Source organism: Metopolophium dirhodum, chromosome 3 (assembly GCF_019925205.1).
Source record: "Metopolophium dirhodum isolate CAU chromosome 3, ASM1992520v1, whole genome shotgun sequence".
In the NCBI taxonomy this organism is placed as follows: domain Eukaryota; kingdom Metazoa; phylum Arthropoda; class Insecta; order Hemiptera; family Aphididae; genus Metopolophium; species Metopolophium dirhodum.
The window spans coordinates 37,096,831-37,116,711 of record NC_083562.1 but is presented as its reverse complement, the minus strand read 5'-3'; the positions used below and the strand labels follow the sequence as shown (position 1 = coordinate 37,116,711).

Below are 19,881 nucleotides of genomic sequence, written 5' to 3'. Positions count from 1 at the left end.
ATTCATATAAATGCAAATGCAATACTGAATAGACTAAATATTAAAATAGGCGATGACAGAAACAAAAAAACACACATCATTATAAAATGTAATGTTAATGAATTAGAACCTACAATTAATTAAAAATTATTTTATAATATAAAAAATACATTTATCTAGGTGCTAGAACGCTAGGTCATTACAAAATAGGTATTATAATTGGTAAGTTAGTAAGTAGTAGGTACAGGCATAGGCGCAAATATGACTAATGCGTAACTGCAATTAACTAAGGGAATGTGGCATATAATATCGGTACAAACTTGTGTCTTGCACTGTATTTTGTGTTTAAATAATATGTTAGACTCTAAATGTTGTTCCTGTTCATCAACAGCCTTGATATTGAAAACTCTTCGTGACAAACAAGAACGAAATTAGTATTGGGTGAACAACGGATCAATATACCTCATAATAATAAGACTATACTATTATATAACAAATAGGAAATCGGGATAATGTATGAGGTCATTGTTTAATGAGCATGACTATTGACTATTATTGACTGGTGCTATTTTTTGTTGGTATGATGTGTTTTTAGATATGTTCTATAATTTTTTAGATCATAAAAATATCATACGAAAAATGTACTAAAAAAAAGGCAGAAGAGGATTTTAAATTCAGAACCCACCCTTTATACCTATTTTCTATAAAATATAAATAGTAAATACAATCGAATATCAAAATATTATTGGAAGCTTCTTATAATTAGGTAGGTACTACTTTAGCCTTTATATCAGAGAAAAAATGTTGTATGCATTATAAACTATATGCAAAAAACAGCAAAATTGTTTAGCTTTAAATTCAAGCTAAATCATACTTCTAAATAAATGTTGTAGGTACTAAATCATTCAGTATATTTATGTTTATATTCAATCAACATTTCAGTTTAACTAATTTGCATTAATTATTTTACTATATAGATTATGTATATAAACTTGTATTGCTCAATGTTGTCGATAATTTGTTTTCATTCCACGTGAGTATGTAGGCAAAATATAATAATAATGATAAATAAATAAGTATAATAACTCAATACTCATAAACATTAGTTATATAAAGTTATCGTAAAATATTGAAAAAAAAAACAAGACGACATTGAAACCCAGATCGGATATTATAGAGTCATACGAAAAGAGAGAGAAAGATAATCAAATACACTTATAGTTTGCCTGGAAAATGTTTACCTACGTTCCAAGGTTTCATTGTATCGAAAAATGTCTGTAGTCATCCTGCAACCACCATTCATTGCACAGGACACCGAAAAGCCAAACCGTGTAATGTGCGACAAATCGATGTTACATAATTTTTTTCTCCCAGAAGATTTGTTGTGATTTAATCGAGAGCATCCGTTTTTAGTAGTGTGCGAAATCATTACGCCAATAGATAACCGTTCAAGGTCGTCCTTTTATAGGGTTCGGGTACGTATACCAAAGTGAGACGTCCGTCTAGCAGCTCAGTTTGTTCAAGAATTCAGACACCAGAGCACATATCGATACAGAAAAATGAAGATCGCTATGGTAAGTCTATAGTTGAATATGATTAAATATTTAGATAAAAATATATAACTCGTAATAATTACTAACGATAAAAATGTGAGGAACACAGTACCTACCTACTCAATAGGTTTTACATATAGATACCATACTATTTATAAGGGTATATGTATACCCACTTGTAACCTACTTGTAATAATAGTTCATATAATTTCAATGAGAGTTATATTTTCTTTTTTAATTATTAATTTTGGACTTAGTTTTATTTGGAAATATAAAAGGACGTCTGGACGTAGGTATCTAAGTTATAAATATTATAATGAATTATTTAGTTACCTATATTTAATTTAGTCAATAGATATCCTACCTACATATTGTGAATACAAATTAGATTTAACACTCAACTCTGAATAATAACACGCATTTGGTAACTACCTATTTCGTTAAGTAAATTCAGTAAAAAAGAAATAATACTAGAATACCTATAACGTTTAAGAAATAATTGAAAAATATACTTATAGATATTTATGTATTTATTTATTCAGCCAAAACAGTTACAAATGAAATAATTACAATAAAATAAATTAATAATAGCTTATACGAATACCAACTGAACTATAAGCTCGAATCTGGTATACGGAGTTCAACGATAATTACAATTCGTTTAAAGTAAAATAGCAAAAAGATATGTATAATATAATATTTATAGGTAAATAGGTAATTATATTTTTCTAAATTATTTTGCTATTTTAGACATTCATAATCATCCGATAGATAATAAACTTCAAATTGATAATATAAATCGCTATGCATGTTTATTGTTTATATTTAATATATTATCTTTTTTATGCATTTAAAAAGTACCTATATCGGCTTCACTAGGTTTTTTGAAAACCATTAAAATGATATTGTTAAACAGTTGAACATTTATACTTTACTATATAACATAATATTTAAATATAGGTACATTCCTTTCGATTTTAACTGAATAAAAAATCAACAGTCCGCCTTTTTAAATGGCGTATTATTATACTGCACCTAGTTAATACAAATTGAAAAACAAACATTTTAACTGTTGTAAATTTTTAAATTCAGTATAAATATACAGGTAGGTATTTAAATTAATTCATACCATTTTCAATTATATTTAATGATTTAATAACAATATTCATCATATTAATTCCTGTTTTATAAAGTGTACACACTTGCTTTTTGTTGAAGGGCACCTTCTTACGAAGTCCACGCCATTGCCGAGTATAGTCAGTCACACCAACTTTAATACTTTAAATCTGGCATAGCTTAGTTTAATTTAAAAATGCTAAACTAGTTCATACTTATGTATTTGGTATGGAAAAATTATATGTGATAAGAGTATGTAATATTTTTAATTTCGAAAATATATATAGGTACCTATATGTATAGGTAACTAATTAAAACAAATTATATTAATGTCAATTATCCATTACGTCTATATAATATGTCCCTATATAGTTTTATGGTGATATTAATATTATAGTTTATGAATTTCGTATTGTTTTTGGTTTGATTATTGAATTAATACAAATAATTGCTGTCACACACAAAGTTACCGGTGATGATTAATGATTACTGATATTATTGACATGGAATAGTTATTGATATATTATTATATAATATGTAAGTATGTATGTGTGTTTGTAAATTTATAAATTTAAACGGATCACATTGCGTACCTATGTTTTTAATAAATAAATATAGTAATTTTACGATTTGCAGTAATAGAATTAAAGATTAATAATACGTGTTTATAAATAAATTATATTATAATATTATAACATTTTAATTAGATAAGTGCCACTATAATATAGTCACTTATATACCTATATGGTCGAAGTTGACGTCCTTCACCGTAAAAAGCACGTACAAAGATATGTCGGACTTTGTCGTTAAAAAAAAAATAAAACTGGTCATTTTCCATATTCACAAATATTTCGAGGTTTGTCAATTTATTTTACGTTTGTATATTATTATGTTTAAGAACAGCTGCAGCCTGCAGGTAGTAGTTTCTGCAGCAGAGGTCATAATATAATATAATATGCATATTTACGTTAAAAGTAAATCCATCAAACAATTTTATTAGTTTTATATTATTATGTTGCCTAATTTATTTTGACTGGTAGATATTGACATAAGTATCTATGTATCGTACAAGTAAAGTTAAACTGCAGTACCTACTAGTCGTACTACCTACCAATATAAATTATACGTGTATTATATTATAATAATGTAATCGTAAATTATAAATAGAAAAAAAAAACAATTACAATTTCTAAATGTGACGCGTGAATCGACAAGCATCAAATGTAATGTTTAATGTTCATGTTATTAAATGAATATTAATGCACCTATCTATATATTGTTTATAATACACACAGATTATACTCTGCTAAATTCAGTTATAGGCGTGATGCGTACTTATAACTTACAAGTGTATAATATTATTATACAAGTATATGAGAATGTATAATTAACTTTCAAGGGCGCACGAAACCTAAAAATGTATAGTAAAATAATATACCCTTACGGCTGTACAATGTGTGGTGATAGATTGACATTTTATTTGAAAATGTTTAAATGTTAAAATATTAACCTATTATTGATTCCATTAGCTATACATTTTAATTAGTATTTAATGCCTTTATTTTTGGAGGATACCTAGATAGTATTATAGTATAATATCATTACTGTAGCATGTAGGTTCATCGAAGAGAACGAAAAACATTTTATATTTCTATAGACTATAATACCTACCGTGTAAACGTTTCGCTTCCTGAATATTAGGTACCTATTGAATCGTCGCATTTCCTTGCCGCTCCACCGCTCCCACCTCCTCCACAAATGACGGCAGCATACAGTAAAAAATTATTTTTAAAGCAGAATGTTTAATATAGTTTTAGGTGTTACTGTTATTCTAAACAAATTGATTTGTAGCCTTGTATAGGTATTATAATAATTAATAATGACATTTAGTTTAATTTGATATAACAATTATATTTAACAAATCCCAAAATTGCCAAATTTTGCTGATAATATTTAGTGGTTTTAAGTATCGTGATGTCGCACGAGTGGTGTATTTAGGAATTTGTCATGGGGAGGGTCCAGTTAATTTTCAGAAAACAGAGCCGCGGGGGGCAAAGCCCCCACACCACCCAATTACTCTTAATTAAATAAATATACCATATTTATAAGACGATTTAAAATTTTTGAATTTTTGATTATTTAATAACAATATGTACAAAACAAATTAAAAAAAAGTGGATGTCGCTCTGCTGTACAGTAGGTTACAAGTGGGTCACTGTAATGGATGGTGTTAAATTTGAATTCAATGATACAATATCATTGAATAAGAAAAACGATTCTGAGCGGAGACGGTTTGTCAGTCTGGATATTTTATATTGTTATTATTTGTTATAGCCTGTAAGTTGAATTAATATTGAAATGTTTTTTTTATTATTCGTTTCTATGGTGATAAGCAAAGCGTTAGAAATTTAAATCCCATTTTTAGCGGTTTTTTGTAATTTGTCGGTGGTTTTTCCCGTGACATAAATAACTATTGAGAAAATCAAAAATGACCTCCCTAAGATACCATCTTGATCCAATTTGCTAAAAGATAAGATATACTACATATTGAAATCGAAGTACTCCTTCTGGTAGACATTTTGTATACAGGACAAAAAAATAAAAAAATAAACACCATTGTAAAACCACTAGCTTCATCGCTCGGCTTAGAATCTAATATATTTATGTTATAACTTAAAACTTTTATAAAAATATTTCCTAAAATACATTACTTCATTCATTATTGTTGATCTTATATAACTTTTCAACCTTTTTAAGGTTGAAAAAGATCTCTCTGGGGTGGCTGTAGATACTGGCAATGTACAAAACTATACAAAATATTTGAATTAAAAATGAACTCGGTATTTTTCAACCATTTTCGGTACTAAACTTATAACAAAATATCACGATATTAATTGAAAATGTTGATAACTGAAGCTTCGAAATTTTTTTACAAAATCCTTCGTATTGTATTATAAAATTTGTTTTTCTTAATCATGTAAAAACACAATATTTAACATGTACGAGACACGAGTCAATGGGGGGGGGGGGGGGTCCAGAGCCCATGGACCCCCCACCCCGTAAAGACGCCACTGTGTCGCAACTCAAAGTAAGACGTATCTGTCAGTACTAATCCTACAGACAGTACTACAAACATAAAAAAAAAATTCGGAGGGAGTGGCTGCGGAACCACTTGATTATTTATTTATATATTCTATAACATTCATAATAATATGATCGTTCAATAATATATTATATTTTAATAATTAAGTAGGTATTATATATATTCGATGCATATTGCATATTATATAATCCATTATGAATGTACATATTTTTTTTTTAGATTTATTTCATTAGAATATATTATATCTATTTATAAAATAATAAATAATACAATTTAATTTAAAATTGTATGATCTCTCGTAATAATTATAACCATAATGAATAATGATGCATTGTGTTTGCAGTGTTTGACGATTTTCGTTGCGTCGGCCGTATTAGTGGCCCACGACTGTCAGGCCGCACCAGCTCCGCCTCCGTTCACCGATGAGAAGGCAGACCGCGAGAGTCTTGACGTCAACGAAGTGGGACCGACCGAGGAGGACTGGAAGCTGTACACCCGGTTGACGAAGACCATGTCGCACGATCCGTCGGACGCCGACAAGACCCGCGAGCTGCTGAAGGAGATCGAAGAGTATTCGCGGCTGGTCACGCCCGCCGACGCGCTGACCACGACCGACGTCCCCGCCGACGGCACGACGGACCTGCCGGATTCGGCGGACTCGGCGGATGTCACCGAAACGGATCAAGCGTCGTCCGACTGGTTCGCCTCGACGTGGAGGAACATGAACCGGAACGACGACGGCGGCGACGACGACGGGCCGCGAATGGGCAGGCAAGACGACGGCAACGTGGAAGACATCATCAGAAAGATTTCCAACGACTTGAAGAAACTGTACGTCAAGATCAAGCAAGTGATTACGGTGGTGAAAAACTGGTACGCATTATGGAACGTAGCTAATACGGTGTTCGTCGCAGTGGGATGAATTAATTATTTAACACACTAACACGAGTCCTCTGATACAGTTCGATAATACATTAATACCTATATAGGCCATAGTATATTACAATACTTGCCTGCACACCATAGGTATTAATGTATTAGGTATGCATGTGCCCATTGTCCGTGTCTTAACATATTATTATTAAACATTCATATTGATAAATCATTAATATCAATATTGAAGATAATAATAATATTAATAATGGTTAACATAGACTATATTAACTATATCTCTGCTGGTAAATGTTGTGTAACTCCAGTATCGACATATCCATTTTTTTCAATCTCACATAGCCACATTGACGATGCTGGAAGTGGCGTTGCCGGGGAGGGGTGTCTTGCAAGATGTCGATACAACTACCCTCCCCCCTCATTTATGCGAAAAATAAATGTAGTGTATAATATGATTCAGATTTCTTGAAAGTATGTTGTCATATTTTAGTTCTATTTCATATTTGATATTATTCATACGAGAATTGATGACTACAATGGTAGGTGTGTAAAGCCCCCAACATGTTATATTTAAATATAAAATTAAAACACCCACTAAAAAAATCCTGACTACGTGCCTGTACGATGGCACGTTTAACCAGTACCGCATCCTGCAGATATTTCCTGAGGGGTCCATAATAAATGGATAATATACATAAATACATAATGCATAGTTTTGTACTTTTGTACCCCTATATAATATTATTATTATGATTTGTATTAGTAGGTACTCGAATAAAATCTATTAGAATAGTACGTATATCTACACCTAGGTATATACTTATATTCCAGTCAAAGTGGGTGGGGTGAGGTGCTCTAATACAAACCTACCCACCGATCATATTGTGTACGCATATCAAACGTTTTTGATATTGTACATTTTGTATTCGCTACGAGATACGTATTCTAATGTATTGTCCAATTTGATCCCTGTTGGCAAAGATGGACTAAAGTAACTTGTTGAAAGTTTGTAATGTAACATCATCCGGCACGTTTCTTCATTTTATAATAATTCACCCGTATAGTTGATATTATTTTAACGATTAAACTACGTATCGTATATTCGCATATATGTACCTAATAATAAAATAGATATTATAAGTACCACTCATATTTAGGTAGCTATAAGTGATACATGCGAATTTCCGTGTGAACGTTACGAAATTTTTAAAAATATGAATTCATCATATTATAAGGCCTTAAGGCCCGATAAGGGTTACATACTCACATACCTTCTGGCTTCTGCCATATAATGTTCTATACTTCCACGTTTCACTAATCAATTGTATAACTTATGTGTTTATTATTGGTTAGAAAAGTAAACTTTGTAGAAAATTAATACAATCATATAAACAATAAAATCAGATAACATTAAAAACAGCTCTTAGTAAATAAACAAATATGTGTTTCTGATTTAGAAAACTTAGGTATTAATAACTTAGAATTTATCTGTTATAACTTATAATTCTATACTATAATATTATTACCTATTAACATATTTTCTATATTATTATAAAAACTTGTTCAATTATTGATTATTTTTCTTATTAAAACAAAAATAATAATTTGTATACAAAAACAAGATAGATACCTACCTATTAAGTATTAATATTTACTAATTGCTAATTATACTTCATTTTAAATATAGATATTATTGGAAATCTCAAATCCAGTCTTAAATAGGTATAGGCTTTAAGTTTATAAGATTGTAATTTGTAGTACCTAGGTACTAAATGTGTAGTGTAGATTATGGATTGTGAGTATAACTCAGTGTCATCACTTTAACCATCATAGCGGTCATCGTATTGTTTTTATACTTCTTAATCTTTTACTTTTCATATAGGTAGGTATCTTTTGATCTTTCATAATCTTGGCTACCTATATAATATTTATTATATAATGACTACCAATAGAATTGTATCTGTTTCACTCATTTAAAATAATTAAATTTTATATTGTATTATTTTATATTTCATATTATTCTATATTTTTATGTAATTTTATTTCTATTCTCATAATGTGTTATGTGTACCTAATGTTTATGTCTGACTGCCAGGTGATGACAAAATAGATTTATTTTATCATAATATTTTTGTGTACCTATTAAGAAATAAAAAATTCTTGGTAACTTAAATTACCTTCCCAATGATAACATTTATTTTTGTTCATTTTAATTTTTCATACCTATTCATAATTAGTCATAAATAAGTCATAACTAATCACATATTTTAACGCTTCATTGAATCCCTGTATTTTAAAATTGTTATGAAATAAAATGTTTTTGCAGGGTCAACCACGCTAAGGGTTCAACAAGTGAATTTGATGGATACCCAATGTCTGCAAGTGCTTCTGAATCGGATGGAGTTTTTGTAATTCCCGATCCACTAATTGGGGATATAGATAAGTCTAATAAATACATTTTACCCATAAATGACGATTAAATTATAAATATTAATTTCCGATTAAACTTATATGGCTTATTGAAATCGCACATCAACCTAAAATCGGTAATTTAAATTATATTATTTAAGTTTATTTTATTTACTTAGTTAAATATTGTTCCTTTATTGTATCATTTATTTATTCTGTACTTACATGATAACATTTTTCAATATAAAATACAATTATTATATATATTTTTATTATAGTGTGAACCCTTATTATAGCAATGCTTGTTGCTGCCTAAGACTCAACAAGTAACAACTGACATTGCTACAAACTATGTTAATGATGTACACGTATAAGTTTCAATATGAAAACATATTATATTGAATTGTGTATACACCTACTTATAACTTATGAGTTTCTATTATACATAGCATAATATGTCATCGTATTTTCACCCACACCCACACCCTAATACTAGTATTTTTAATCAATGGTTATACATTATAGGTAATAGTATTTATAATCAATGCTATTACCCATAATGTATAACTATGTTATCAACAATTGTAACAAAAATGTTTATCACGTAATGTAGGTACATTACGTACCTATAATGAAGATTAGGATAAAGAAACCAAACTCGTACGGCCGCACGACAAAATATAGCCCTTCCGTGTAGTATAGGAATTATTCATGTTTTTTTGAAAACATATATTTTGAACCATGACCTTCTTTAGATTTTATAGTTTGTACGATTACACGTTTATACTTGTGCATAATATGTGTACATTCATTATTATGTGTATATTTCATAAATATTATTTTTATTTTTGTTCATAGCAAGCCTGAGCTCGATACACCACACACTTGTGTTTTCTTGAACGATCGTTTTATACCGATATGTGTATCGTTACACTCAAATTTGTTTTTTAGGAATAACATGTTTATGAAATATACACGTCTTATGTCTTATGCACATGCATAAATGTGTAATCGTACAAGCTATAAAATCTAAAGAGGGTCATGGTTCAAAATAATGCATATATTTTCTAAAAAACGTAAAAAACATGAATAGTCCCTACGCGGGTTAAATGTAGGTAGTAACCCTAGCGTACTAATTTCGGGACGTTATCGGAAGCGAAGTTTGTTCTCCTGATTATTTTAGTCTCCATAGTACCTACTTATCATACAACACAATACAACCACTGTGATATATACAATATAACGAATTACCTACAAAAATTGTCTTGTGGGTAATAGGTAAAATATATGACATCCCCCCCCCCCCACCCACACCCATAAACACGACCAAATAAATTACGCCACTAAATACAAATCACAATAGTGTATATTGTATAGTTTTCACACCTTGGTAGTTGGGGCTCGAACATATTTTAAAAATATATTTATAAACGTGTAATTTTGTGAACAATAATATTATATAACTTTACATTTTATATTCGAAACGTGTACAGAACAATATGAATTATTTAAAAATTAATAAATTCAACATTTGATAAAAGTATAAAACAAGCAATATCAGTTATATAGGATACCGAACGAACGTGTGATAAGTGAAGTATCAATCGTTTCACTTTTAGCATGACAGTTAGCGGTTAAATAGGATTTTTCTGTGTTGACCGAGAGAATCCTATCTAAGCGATAGTTGTCGCCAAACAGCAAGAAGCGGGTGGGCTGAGAAAAACATTGATAAGAACTTTTTGTTCCGTATCCTGTATAATATCTTAATTCGTGGTTTTACCATAGACAATAATACGGTTATACTGTATAACACTCAATTTACTGTTTTTCACGGCGCAGATAGGCAAAATAATGTGCATAATATGTCGTACGGTGAGGAGAACTTCGTGTGACTTAATAATTTATCCGGTACTTGTTATTGGTTAATTTTTTTGGAGTTGGAATACTAATTTTAATTTATTAGCCTCTTTTCACCAGAGGAAATTGATTTTAGTTTCCCAATTATTTTTTATTTTTATGTTAATATGTTATTTTGAGCGATGACTAACTGCTATCTATAAGTAAGGTATTGTAAGGACATATTTTCAAAATTTAAATCGGGTCATGGGAAGTAACTAAATAAATCTTTCTCTTATAGCTATTTAGTATTTTCTACTGATTTAAAAACGGAAAAATGTCAACAATTTAATTTGGTGACCTGTGCATGCTTGTGCTTGTGTGAGACTATAGAATCGTAGACGACATGTTAGCATTGTCATTAGCCTAATGATCGATAAGGACACACACTCATCAACTTATGTTCATTCACTACTCACACAATTACACCGTTCAATAGCCACAACACCAGGTGGGGATCCAAGTCAACCGATAGAAGAGGGAAATAAATTGATAAAGCATTTGAAGATGACAATATTGTAATACTTAACAATAACGAACCCACGCATATATAAACATTGCAAACGGTCTTATGTCCAACATCGACCTAACACTCTCTAACGCATCACTAGCACAAAGACTAGAATGGAAAGTATACAATAATTTAACCAGCAGCGACTATTTCCCCATTATCATTAAATACTTATCTCGGATCCATGACAAACTTTCCTCTGGGGAAATGTGGAATTTAAAAAATGCCGATTGGTCACTTTTCTATGAATTACTCGATGAAGAAATGAAATGTATAAAAGATGCCGAAACGATAAACATCAATACAATAGTACATACGTTTACTAATTCAATACTTAAAATAGCAAATCTAACAATAGGTAAATTAGCTACCATGAATAAAAAACCTTAAGTACCCTGGTGGAACCAAAACATTAAAATGGCAATTAAAGATAAACAGAATGCATTAAAAAAATTCCAACTCTCCAAAACTCAAGAAGACCTCATTGAACTGAAAAACTTTGCTTTGCTTTGAAAGGGATGGCTATGCCGTTTACTATTCCAGGCTTGTGCCTCTACTAGTGGATGGAAATTAAGAAGAAATGGTTAGATTTATTGGTCTGCCCAAGAGAGTGGGTAGGGTTTCAATTTACGTTTAGTATTTGGGGGAGGGTGTGTTTTACCTAGAAGTCGGATGTAAGTATGATTCGAGAAAGAATTTTTGTAGAACATTGATTTGGTTTGGGAACGAATGGAGTTTTGAATAGATTTGAAATTTGTCGATTTTAGAAGGACCGAATTTTTAACGATGGTGGGTAAACCCGTTATCGTGCGAATGCCGATGTTTTGAACAGATTCGATACGTCTCCAATGTGAGGGACCGATGAAAGGAGCCCAAGAGGGGCCAGCATATGAAAGAATTGGAGAGACGTAGAGTTTTAGAATATTGAGCTTTGAAGATTTTGGGACAGGGCTAGAACGGTTGAGAATGGGGTAAAGAATTCCGCGGACGCGAGTGGCTTTTTTGGTGATGTCTTGAACGTGTTTGTCGAAGGTGAGTTTGCGTCCTATTGTAACGCCGAGGTATTTGGCATGATTGGACCAAGTCACTGGATGGTTGTCGAGTAGTAGTGGTGGGATGTGAGTAGTATTGGAACGTCCGAAAAGAATACCTATTGTTTTGGTAGGGTTTATTTTGATTTTCCAGCGATGAAACCATGTGGTAGCTAGGTTGAGTTGGTGTTGTAATTGTATGGCTGCGCGTTTCGGGTTTTTGTCGAAAGTAAAGAACATAGTGTCGTCAGCGAATAGTGAGAGGTGAGCTTTAGGAGTTGTTGGTATGTCGTTAATGTAAGTCAAGTAGAGAGTAGGTGAAAGGCAAGATCCTTGAGGGACGCCTGCGAGTATGTGTCTGGTGGACGAGAATGAGTCTTCGATTTTTGTGACAAAAGTGCGGTCAGTGAGAAAGGATTCGATGATTTTAACGATTTCAGTCGAGATGTTGAGTTGGGACAGTTTGTAGAGGAGGCCGACGTGCCAGACCCGGTCGAAGGCTTTTTCCACGTCAAGGAAAATGGAGGCGGTGTTAACGTTTTTGTTAAAGTTCTGACTAAGTTGGTGAGTAAGTTTGGTCAGTTGTAGAGTGGTAGAGTGTTCAGGTCTGAAAGCAAATTGTTCTGGGCGGATTTTGTCTCGAAGATTGGTTTGAAGGTGAGAGAGGATGATTCGTTCGTAAATTTTTGATATTGAGGAGAGTAGAGCGATGGGTCGGTAATTTTCGGGAAGTTTGTGATCTTTACCCGGCTTAGGGATGGAAATTATTACTGCTTTTTTCCAAGCACGTGGAAAGTAGCAAATTCTGAGGGAGCAATTTATAACTTGTGTTAAGGAAAGTAGAATGTTATTCGGTAGAAATTTAAGAGCAGTGTTGGTGATGAGATCGACACCAGGGGCTTTCTTTTTGCGGAGGTTGTTTATGATTTTTTGGATTGTGCCAGGGGTGGTGAATAAATTAGATTTGGTGATACTTATGTTTCGAAGTAAGTTGGAGTGGGCAGAAACTTCTGGAAGGTCGGGACCAGGGTTTGGTTGGAATTGGAGTTCGAGAGAGTCAGCTATCAGCTCGGCTCGATCGATGGACTGAAAAAACTCCGAGCAAGAACCAAATATCTGATTAAAACTAGCAAAGCTTCCTGCGAAAATGTCGACACCAAACTCGTTTGGAACAAAATCTACTCCTTAAAAGGACTCAGTAGAAGTCACAAAATAAACTTAGATGCCGGGTTGTAAGTAATTACTTGATCAATAAAAAAAAAAAAAAAATTTCACCGTTTAAATATACATGTAATATAAACTGCCTAAATATTACTCCTTAAAATATGCTATGCTCTAAACCCCTTCTTACATTTTACACTAAAACAATATAATAATAATAATGTTGAAAAAGCTAAAAAATATATGTTTTTAAGGAGATTTCGATGTTTTATGCCTCTACACAATTATAGAGCTCAAATTTATACGCTAGATGTTGCTATTAAGAAAAATCGAAATTTTGAGTTTTGGCAAGAGGCCGACGATATTATGTTTTATAAAAAATGAACAAACAACATGATTCATGAATTATTATTACATAATATTAGTCAATTACACGGGTTGAATTAGCAACTGATGAGTGATGAGGATACAGTGCAATCGTTTAATCGTCAGATTCTTAACCGGACGTTTTTAGAAGCTGAGTTTGTCTGTTTATTCTTGACTCGTTATAGTCCTCGTAGATCTAATATTGATGAGTCTTGATAACAACAAACTGAAAATACATAAATATTGATATTATTATTATTAATTGTATTGATTAAATTTGCTTCATTCTCATGTATAATTATGTCTATAATTGTGCTGTTGCCTAACACGATAGGTATAATAATAATATTAATAAAATTAATTAATTTCTATTAGTAAGTGTATATTAATTATTATCTAAATTATAATCCAAACTATGATTACAATATATTATTATTATAATATATTATAAATACAAAACATCACATTTAAGCTGCAAGACAAAATATTACCCCTATAACAAAAAGGCCTATAACAATGAAATATTTTTTGTTCTAATTAGTAAATAGCAGTTCCAATTTTATATTTTATACTATGGTTTTACTTTAGTAGGAATATTTAAAAATGCATATAAGCAAGACTGGGCAAGTTAATGATTTTTTTTAACTCAGTTAAGTTAAGTTAATATGCACCAATAACAAAAAGTTAAAAGTTAAAAGTTAATTTAACTATTGGTTAACTCAGTTAAGTTAAATGTTAATACACACTTCTTGTTAACTTTTTATTAAGTTCAAAAAAAGTTAATTTGTTTATACAACGCTAGCGTACTTAATTTTTTTCAAACCCAAAACTAAATTATAGACTATAGTGTTTATACTTAATACAGTATTTCCATATAAGTTATATTTGAATGATATATGACAGTAAATATTTTTTGACATGAAAACAAAATAGACTGAAATAGTGAAATATAATAAAATTAAAAACAAAATCAATTAACTTAACTTACTTCTTAAAATGAATAATTAATTCGTTAATTTAACGTTAATTAAAAAATAAATTTAGTAAGTTAACAGTTAAGTTAATGAAAAGACCAATAAACTAAATAAATCAAATGTTCATATTTTACACTCGCACACAATATTGCCATGGCCGGTTGTACTTGCCACATAATTTGCCTAATTCTTACTCCTTAGAAAATAACCGACTGGAAATTAAGGGGTTAAGGGAGTCGGGGCCGGTACGTTTTTTGGTTCAAAAATATGTCTTTCGGGAAAAACTCTCACACTCTGTAGAATAGGTAGTCGGATTTTGTTAATTTTATTATTATTAAAAGTAATTTTGTAGGTTGGATCAAAGCCCGAATTCGAAAATTTTAATTATAGAACCTGGAATATGCATTTGAATAATGAACAATTTTTTGTTCTTTTTCAAACGTATTTTTCTACTGCTATTTAAAGTAAAATAACAATTCTAGCTTTGATTCGACCTGCAAAAACTTCTCATCTTTCAGATAAAAAAAAAAAATGACTAAAATCCGACATATCAACGAGGCGTGAGAGTTTTTCCTGTAAAAGCATTTTTGTTCATCAAAAAAGTGCTTCGATAATCATTAAAGTCAATCACTGTCTTGTGCATGCGCGTACGTAAATATCTTTATCTGTGCGTGTAATTATAGCTCACTCACACTAATATCGATTTACATACTGACACACATGCACGTTCCGCGCGGGGCCGATACACAATGTGAATTTAATTGCCTAAACTTTACTCTTTATTAAATGACCGGCACCGACACCCGACAATGTAAATCATAAAAATTATGTCGTCATAATATAGTAGCAATGCAATATTTCACCAAAAAAGATAATTATAGGTACCAGGTCCGGAAAAGAATAATATCAAATTCGTTCATTGCGTCATAGATAAAGTATAGCCGTATAGGTACAAAATAATAATATGTGCAACTATAGGAATTCGTTTAATCTATGATTGAGGTGTATCGACAGTACAATAACGTTGTGATTATTGTAATCAACATCGTTTCATATAAAACCGTAAACAATTAATGTTGATTATTTAAATATTTATTTTAATTTTGTCAACAAACCTTCACACGGTTGCTATACTTTCGACGAATGCGTCACGAGACTAATCATAATCATATTTAAATGAAATGCCAAACGAAACGAACAACATTTATGATTTTTCTTATATATACCGAGCAAAAAGCAAAACAACAGCACACAAGCAAATCATTTCAAGCTAACAGTAACATAGCACACTCAATAGGCAATATATTGAAAAGTATAATATTGTAATAGGTCAATCAATCGAACAAAATGGCACCCGGAGTTGGTAAAGCTATGAAAAAGTCGTCACCGGGCAAAGCGCAGAAAAGCGTCGTTGCCAAGCCAAGTGGCGGCAACAGGAAGCGCAAGACCAAGAGGCTTCAAACGTACGGCATCTACATTTACAAAGTGCTGAAACAAGTGCATCCCGATACCAGCATCTCGTCAAAGGCAATGAGCATCATGAACAGTTTCGTCAACGACCTTTTCGAGCGCATCGCCAGCGAGGCCAACCGGCTGGCACAATACAACAAGCGTAGGACGATCTCCAGTAAAGAGATCCAGACGGCCGTGCGGCTTTTGTTGCCCGGCGAATTGGCCAAGCACGCAGTCAGCGAAGGCACCAAGGCCGTGACCAAGTATACCAGCTCCAAATAATGGATATTTTATTAATCTAATATATTATTGTAATTGTAACATTTATTTTTACCAAACTTCACAAATTGAAATTAATATTTATAAACGGGCCCTTCTCAGGGCCACAAAATGTAAACGATGCGGACATGCCTTAATACGTCATCGAACACGAAAGTAAAATAGTATAAAACGATATTATTAATATCCAATCTGCCAGTCACAGCAGCCCATTGCTATTGCAAATTTTTCCGATAGTTATTTAAATTGATTGAAAAATATATAGATTTAAAATGACATGGTCATCAACACATTGCAAACGCCCGACACTGGAATATAGGTCAAACGGCATCGTGGTGAATATTAGTCAGTAAAGGCGACATTTCCTAAAGTCAATTTTTGTGTCAAAAAATTTATATAGGTATGAGCCCACACAGCATTTTAATATTTCCCAACTATGGTAAAAATATTTTCAGGAAAACAATATAGTTGTCAAAATATTTGAAATAGTTGCGTTAATAATAAGGAAATATTTTATTTATATTTTTTGGCCAATAAGTTCACATTTGAAAAATATTTTGTAATTACATTAAAAAAACATTTTAATCATATTTTTTCAAAAAACATTTTCATGGAAACATTATATTAAAATATTAAGTAAAATTTTTTTTGAAATCATGTAGTCCAATATTTTGTTATGAGAATAAAATATTTATTCAATATAATTAGTCAAATATTCATTATTCAAGCACTCCAAAATATTCACAAAATATTATCATTTCCCAAATGCTGTGTGGGAGTCGTGACGTACTGCAGCGGTGGCGGTAAAATTCTTATGTCTTGGCGGTGCTAACGTTTTGGCGTCGTAAATCGTGTCCGGACTTATTTTACCGCAACCACTGCAGTGCTTTACTTTGCTTTGTTGGGACGGCCTTAGGCCTATTATTCTATACCAGGCTCGGGTCCTTTACTAGTAGTAAGACGTTTTTAGCGACAGTTTGGTTTGACCAAACATAACCACTATATAATTTTTGAAGGATTTATTTTTAAACGCTATTTGTGAACCATTTGGATGCTAAATTCGGTTTGTTTCTGTAATCGGATCGCTGCACGTTTTCCTTTTTGGTTTTTTGTGTGAAACGTATGTGTCATTGCGTAAAGCGTGACCAAGCTGCAGTTTGTTGGGACCTTAATAATTTTGTTATTATCGAATTCTGAGCAGAGATCGACCGTCAGCCAGCCTGTACCCAATAACTAAATAATATGTACATAGTATAATATTTTATTATAATATATAATTGCTAATCGCTATGGTTGGTCGGCTGGTGTCCTATCTAGAGCACTAGACTAAGCTAGTCACTCTGTATGAGGTATTGCTGGGTTGACAATGGTGGTCAGTTTAGGAAAGCCGTGGTAGGTGTGGATCACGGTTATCTACTCAGGTTGGAACACGCCGTGTATCGACCCATAATAAACAATAACCCGGTTTCGTGTACAGCGCTAGCTGTTTGTTCCCCGCATAGATAATAAAGATATGGATAGGATATAACGGTCTTATCGGCGGTCTTCGAGGGGAACAATTGAGGCCAAATAAAGTATACCTATATCGAGTATCGACTATCAATCACGGCTATGGATAAAGGAGCCTCAATTGAATTCCCCTCCGGGAATGCGGCCTCGAATATATTTAACATAGCGGTGGCCTATCCATATCTTTATTATCTATGATTCCCCGCATATTAACTATGATAGTATGATCATACCGAATACCAATAACGTGCCATCACTTGCCGCCAAATTATAATCCAAATATCCAATACATCCGTGATCCCGAGTACTTTTGTCCTTTGTTATACTGATTATGTCTTATTATGCTTATTTGAATATAATACAATTATTCTTCAAATAATTTCTGCAACTATTAATTAAGCTTTTTATTGCTATATGCAGTCTGCAAGGATACCAAATCAAATTATATTTTAGATTCTGAGCGAAGCGATGAATGTATTGATTCTACAATGATGTGTGTTTTTTTTTTAATTTTTTTTATTTTTTTTTATTTTTGTGTCTGTCATCACCTTTTAGGACAGTAAAAGTGCTTGGATTTTCTTCAATAGTAACTTTTCTGATAGGAAAGTGAATCTAGTTGGTACTTTGGGGGGTCAAAAGTAAAAATTTTCCAGTAGTTTTCACAAGCGACGTGAAAAACAAAAGAAAAATTAAGGAAAAACGGGAATTTTTACGTAAAATCTGTTTTCGAGAAAATCGATTTTGGTTTTTGGTGTAACTCTAAAACAAATGACCGTAGGGACATGAAAATTTGACTGAATGTTTATATTAGCATTTTCTATACACCATAAAATTTACAAAATATTTTGACTCTTTTTGAGCTGTTTACGGCCATTGTCAGTTTTCAATTTTTTTAGTTTTTTTTTCTATAAATATCAATAAAATTTTATCTGTTGATTAAAAAAGCTTGAAAATTTAATAGAAGGCTCCTAGGTTATTGTTTCAAAGGCAGATGAAAAAAATTAAAAATCCTTAGTCACAGTTTTTAATTATAAGCATTTAAAGTTCAAATTTTGACAAAATACGGAAAAATCACAAAAAATAGCAAATTATTTTGAGTTGAGAATTCATAAAAATTTTTCTTTTTAAATCTAAGATTTGAAAATGTAATATAAGATTACTCATAAGTTTGTCTACCTTTATGAAAAAAAAAATGTCTAGAAGAAACTTAAATTAAATTTTTATGAGCGTCTGAAATTTATATTTTTACAACATTTAATATTTACTCGATTTCTCATGTAACAATTTTCTTATTTTATTGTAATTAAAAAACGAATGACTGTAGATACTTGAAAATTTCACTGAATGTTCATATTAGCATTTTATATACACCATAAAATGTTGAAAATATTTTGACTCTTTTTGAGCTGTTTACGGACATTGTCAGTTTTCAATTTTTTTAGTTTTTTTTTCTATAAATATCAATACATTTTTATTTGTTGGGTAAAAAAGCGTGAAACATTAATGCAAGGCTCCTATATTGTTACAATAGCAGTTGAAAAATATTGAAAATATATAGGCACAATTTTTTTTTATAAGCATTTAAAGTTCAAATTTTGACAACATTTATCAAATTTATAATTTATTAATTATTTTGTGGTTAAAAATGTAT

At 31.3% G+C, this 19,881-nt stretch overlaps 2 protein-coding genes across 3 annotated transcripts; both read left to right on the top strand.

Moving 5' to 3' along the window:
- Positions 1-1,243: 1,243 nt before the first annotated feature.
- Positions 1,244-9,313, top strand: LOC132941766 (uncharacterized). Of its 2 annotated transcripts, none has more exons than XM_061009924.1 (3): positions 1,244-1,553; positions 6,095-6,582; positions 8,969-9,313. In XM_061009924.1, exons 1-3 carry the CDS (start codon positions 1,539-1,541, stop codon positions 9,120-9,122), a joined length of 657 nt encoding a protein of 218 aa, XP_060865907.1. In that variant the 5' UTR covers positions 1,244-1,538; the 3' UTR covers positions 9,123-9,313. The 2 variants fall into 2 exon arrangements, with proteins under 2 accessions (XP_060865907.1, XP_060865906.1); XM_061009923.1 differs by having other exon boundaries at positions 1,246-1,553; positions 6,095-6,624.
- A 6,937-nt stretch (positions 9,314-16,250) lies between these two features.
- LOC132941055 (late histone H2B.L4-like) lies at positions 16,251-16,833 on the top strand. The gene has a single exon (XM_061008908.1). It carries the CDS (start codon positions 16,338-16,340, stop codon positions 16,722-16,724), a length of 387 nt encoding a protein of 128 aa, XP_060864891.1. The 5' UTR covers positions 16,251-16,337; the 3' UTR covers positions 16,725-16,833.
- The last annotated feature ends 3,048 nt before the right edge of the window (positions 16,834-19,881 follow it).

Coding starts and splice junctions, on each gene's coding strand:
- LOC132941055 (XM_061008908.1), top strand. CDS start 16,338: ATGGCACCCGGAGTTGGTAAAGCTATGAAAAAGTCGTCACCGGGCAAA.
- LOC132941766 (XM_061009923.1), top strand. Junction 6,625..8,968: donor ATTACGGTGGTGAAAAACTG/GTACGCATTATG, acceptor ATGTTTTTGCAG/GGTCAACCACGCTAAGGGTT.